Source organism: Strix uralensis, chromosome 13 (assembly GCF_047716275.1).
Source record: "Strix uralensis isolate ZFMK-TIS-50842 chromosome 13, bStrUra1, whole genome shotgun sequence".
Classification (NCBI taxonomy): Eukaryota; Metazoa; Chordata; class Aves; order Strigiformes; family Strigidae; genus Strix; species Strix uralensis.
This window is the reverse complement of record NC_133984.1, coordinates 150,314-155,038: the sequence shown is the minus strand read 5'-3', so window position 1 is coordinate 155,038 and position 4,725 is coordinate 150,314. Positions and strand designations below refer to the sequence as shown.

The 4,725-nt window shown below is 56.2% G+C and overlaps 1 protein-coding gene across 1 annotated transcript; it reads left to right on the top strand.

Annotated features, from left to right (window-relative positions):
* The first annotated feature begins 550 nt into the window (after positions 1-550).
* On the top strand, positions 551-4,434 carry LOC141949234 (uncharacterized). Its single transcript, XM_074882588.1, has 6 exons — positions 551-902; positions 1,332-1,606; positions 1,781-1,897; positions 2,445-2,642; positions 2,938-3,085; positions 4,294-4,434. Exons 1-6 carry the CDS (start codon positions 869-871, stop codon positions 4,326-4,328), a joined length of 807 nt encoding a protein of 268 aa, XP_074738689.1. The 5' UTR covers positions 551-868; the 3' UTR covers positions 4,329-4,434.
* Positions 4,435-4,725: the final 291 nt, after the last annotated feature.

Below are 4,725 nucleotides of genomic sequence, written 5' to 3'. Positions count from 1 at the left end.
GGTGATTGGAACTTGTTGCTTAATTCAGCGTATGGCGCTTTGGAGACAAAAAACCTAGAAAAGAACGGTGTGAGCCTTGCGTTGTTTACAACAGGGTAAGCCTCTCGGGGGGGAATTGCTACCAAGCGCTTTGCACTTGCCAGCGGCCGCGGTTAATCCCGGTGCTGGTCGCTATAGTTACCGGGGGGGGGGGGAGCGTGGGCCGGGCTGGAGGAGCCCCCGGGGCGGGCAGTGAGGCTGCGGGCAGTGGCCCCTCCCTGTCCACCTCCAGCGGGCGGTGCTGGAGGAGGAGCCGGTGCGAGCCGAGGGAGCAGCAGAGAGAAGGTGAGCGGGGCCGCGCGGTCGTTCGCCTGGCGGCTGCTGGGGAAAGCCGCGACGGGGGGGCCGCGCGGTGCGGCGGGACCGGCGGCAGAAGCCGCTCCGGGTCGGGGCCGGGCGGCAGCGGCGCTTCCCGGAGCCGCGCGGGGGCCGCGCTCGGCCGGGCTTCCGGGTGCGTGGGCGATGGGGGGGGTGGGAAGGACGGTGTCCCCGCAGGGTCAGAAAGGCGGGACGGCCGCCTGTGGCGGGGTGTGTGTGTGGGTGCTGTAGTCACGTGATCGGGGCTTCCGGTCGGCCATGTTGTCTCCCCGGGGCACGGCGGGAGCTGTAGTTTTCGCGCACTCTGCTGCCCGGCAGCTGCGTCGCTGCCGGGCGCGCGCGGCACGGCACAGTCCTCGCTACCGGCGCGGCCCCGCGGCGCAGCGCGAGGGGCGGTTTTGTGGCGGGTTCGTGCGGTTTCCCGCGGGCTGCCCGGGGCTCCCCGAGGACCGGTGTGCCCGTGCGCCAGCAGTGCGCATGCGCAGTGGTGCCCCGGTGCTGCCGCTGCAATATGGCGGCTGGAGGGGCGAGATTGCTGGCGGCGGGTGAGGGCCGAGGGGAGTGGTGGGGCGGGGGTGTCTGCTGCCCGCCGGCCGCCTGGTGGGGGCGGGACGGGAAGCTTCACTCCGCCGCTGCGGCAGGGTCCTGTTCCGCTGGAGGTGAGGCGGGCCGGGGCAGCCCCGGGCAGTTCCCCGAGAGCTGGTAGAGGGGAAGAGGGGCAGTTGCCGGGCGCCTCCGCAACTCGCCAGAGCTCCCCCATAGCCGGCTTTGGCCCCGCTCACCCAGTGCAGCTGCCTCGAGCTCCAGCACCTGCCCTGAAGCCTGTCCCGTAGCCCCAGGCCACCGCCAAGCCCTGTGGTGAGGGCAGCAGGCTGGTCCTCGGTGCGCCTGCAGAAGCCTCTGTGGAAGGTGGGGCTCCGGCCGGGGGCGATCTAAGGTAGTAATGGTCAGTGCTGCTTCTTTCTCTCTTCCAGAGACCGTGCTGAGGCCGCGCTGGTCTGTTCCTGTCCTGGGGATGCTGTTTACTGCACCCACCTCGGGCTTGTGTGGGGTGTCTCTGCCTGGCCTTGTGCTTCTCACAGCACGGGGGCAAAAAGGGACAGGCGGAGCCCTTCCCGGCTGTGGACCATGGCCAGGAGCTGCCGCAGCTGAAGCTGGAGAGGCCAGAGAAAGGGAAAGAAGGAGAAAATCAAGGCTATGTGGGCAGCACCTGCCTCCCAGTGCAGGAAGAGAGAGCCTGCCTCTCTGGGTGAGGAAGGAGCCCTCTTCACAGTCCGCAGCAGGCCAGGCCGCCAGCGTGCACCCACGGTCTGCGTGCGTCACCCCAAGCGCAGTACGGCCGCGTAGTGCGCAAGCAAGCGAGGCTGCGTGTGTCGGAAGGCTGGTCTTGTAAGAGGTGAGACACACCCGCGTATTCTTTGAGGGGGAGGACAGCCAGGCGACTGGATTTTCAGAAGAAGAAGAGGGGCAGGAGGAAGGAAGGAGAAAGAAGCATCTGACCCGTCAAATTCTCCCGGCAGTGCCGAGAGCGAGAGCTGCGGTGAGTCCTGGCCCTTCGGGGCCCTGTCACCCGTCTTGTGCGTCCCGGTCCCTTCCTGCCCCTCTCCTGTACCTCTCTCTTTTCCATGCTGCTGTTATTTCTGCCCCCCCCCACCCCTTTCCTATACCTCTCCTTTATTCTTCTGTCCTGCTCCTCCGTCCTTCCTTTCTCACTTTCTCTCTCTTGTCCTACTGCTCCCTTTTCTCATTTCTCTCTGCGCTTTTGTCCTGCCTCTCCCTCCTTTTTTTCATCTTCTGTCTCTGCGCTTAGTGCCGTCACTTTTTAAATTTTCATTCTACGTCTTTTAGTTTGCTGTTGTTATTTCGTGTTTCCTTAGGGCCGTCACTTTTTAAATTTTCTTTTTTCTACCTCTGTTCTAGTTTGGTGTCCATGTGTGATCATTTTTTCCTTTATTTCACCAATGCCTGTTGCTTTTAAAATGTTCTTTTTCCCTTCAGTGTCTTTTTAATGAGTTATTCTCTTTCCTTAATGCCGTCTCTGTCTTTTTAAATCGTCCCCTCTTTTGTTCGCTGTGGCTACTTTTTAGTTCCAGGGCATGGTTGGACCAGATGACCTGCAAGAGTTCCCTTCCCACCTCAAACCGTTCTGCAGTTCGGGAATCACAACTGTCACATCCAGGGCCGTGAGCTACCACAGGTGTGAGAAAGTTGCCCCAGGCTTCAAGGCCATCCCGAGCGCCTGCTGCTTTACTCCGGCCGCAGCGCTCCTGAAGAAGAGGAGAAGATAATTTTGCAGTGGTCAGGGCTTTTAGGGCTCAGTGGTCGTGCTCAGTGGGTTGCGTGGTTGGGTGGTTTGAAGGGACAGTCTGAGAAGGTGTCTGAAATGCCCTTGCAGGGTGGAGGGAGGCAGGAAAGCGGCGGGTTAGAGCTGGCAAGGGACTGCCCCGGGCTGGGGGGCGGTGTGCCCGTGGGTGCCAGTACCTCAGCTGCTGTGTCGGCATTGCGGGAGCCGTGGGGGTCGTGGACTTTACTCTGCCTCCCCCCAGAAAGCTCTGGCTGACGAAGTTATGCCACAACAGAGACTGCAGCCGTCAGCACCACGGGATGCTGATAATGACCAGCACAGGCCTCGCTGTACTGTCGTTTTCCCTGCTGCTTGCAATGGATCTGCAGTGGCCTTTGATTCGTGGAAAAAGACTCTACAACTCGAAATGGAGTTATAAAGCAGGTATGTTTTACTCCAGCCGGGGTGCAAGGGGATTTCTCCACAAAGCTTGCACACCACCAGCACATTTTACCAAAAACTTACAGAGTGTGGATATACATATTCACTGGATTACATAACACAAACATGCATATGCATGAGTAAGGCTGGGTTAGTTCTAGAGGCTGGTGCCAGCAGTTTATGTTATCTTTGCACCTGCGCATTGCCTCCTGGGGGGCGTCTTCGGGGTCTTTGGGAGGAAGGCTCGTAGTCTTTCTCACCTTGTGTTTTCCCCGGAGCATGCGCAGATTCTCTTAGCCAATTTCTTGAACAACAGAAATGTTTTTCAGCTGGTTTACTCATGCTATCTTATTTAAGGGAAGCAATGAAACTTCTGCCATCCGTATATGGCTATCTTTACTCATTACTGAGGCCGAACTAGTTAGAGCACACCTGATCCTCAAGGACAAAGCCATGATGTTTTGCTGAACACTGCAGTTCTTGGTAGATTTTGACAGTAAACTGCTTTGTTTTGATGAACACAGCAGTCCTTGGTAAAATTCCACAGAACAGTCCGGGCAAGCAGGATTGTTAGCAATATTAAAAAATACTATAAGTAATACTATAACTTGCTAGAAGTAAGGAAATAAGTTGCTAAGCAGTTTTCTACAAGTAAATAAGTCTTCCCCCCCCCCCCCGCCCCCCCCCCCCCAAAACAGTTTTCTTTTCTTTCCTTGAAGAACATCGATGGTGGGAAAGCTTATTTGGATGGTCACCACCACCAACAGGACTGTTTAATTCCATGTTTCACTCGGTCTGATTTTCCTAATTCCAACTTTAATATGTTTAGTACTTCTAATAGTATTGTATATTAAGGTTTGGAGGATGGTTAAACAGATCACTCAGTTACAAAAGTATCCCTGTGTGTATACTTCCCTAAAATATTTTTTTTTAATAGAAGCTAATAAAACACAAAATTCCCTTCAATTATAATTGGATTATGGCATCATCTGTTTATAGGCATAGAGGCAAGAGGCAACCACACTGCCAGTCTATGGACAAGATAAATTGACTTTAGTCACGGGGTGGATTGTGGTGGTGCAATTCTTACCCCTCCCCGCTCCTCCTTGTTGGGCTTCTTGGTGCTAGGTGTGATTCCACCCACATTCCCCCGAGCTATACACCGATCTGTGGAGATAAAGCAATCATCTCGTCCTTGGTGTCTTTTGCAGGGCTTTTCCCAGCTGTCATTATGCTACTTGTCTGACTTTGGCTCACTGTTTGACATATGATTTCCACTGCACTCGCAACAGTCGCGGCTATGTAATAATGTTCTCTCTTATCTCCTTAACCTGCATTGCTCTAAATTTCCCATCTCCTGGAGTTTTGCTCGCTATTGGTGTGTGTGAAGGTGCCTTGGCTCTAAAAAGATGCCTGACGCATACTGCTTACATCTCAGAAGAGGCACAAGAAATGAAGTACTGTAGCCCAGGTAATAGATTGTGAGGGCGGGAAAGTGGCTGTGGGGGGCGGAGCAGCCGCCTGAGGGGAAGGGGGCGGGACCTGCTTGTGGGAAGAGGGAAGGGCGGGAAAGTCGCTGTGAGGGGCGGAGCGGCCGCCTGAGGGGAAGGGGGCGGGACCTGCCTGTGGGAAGGGCAAAGGGC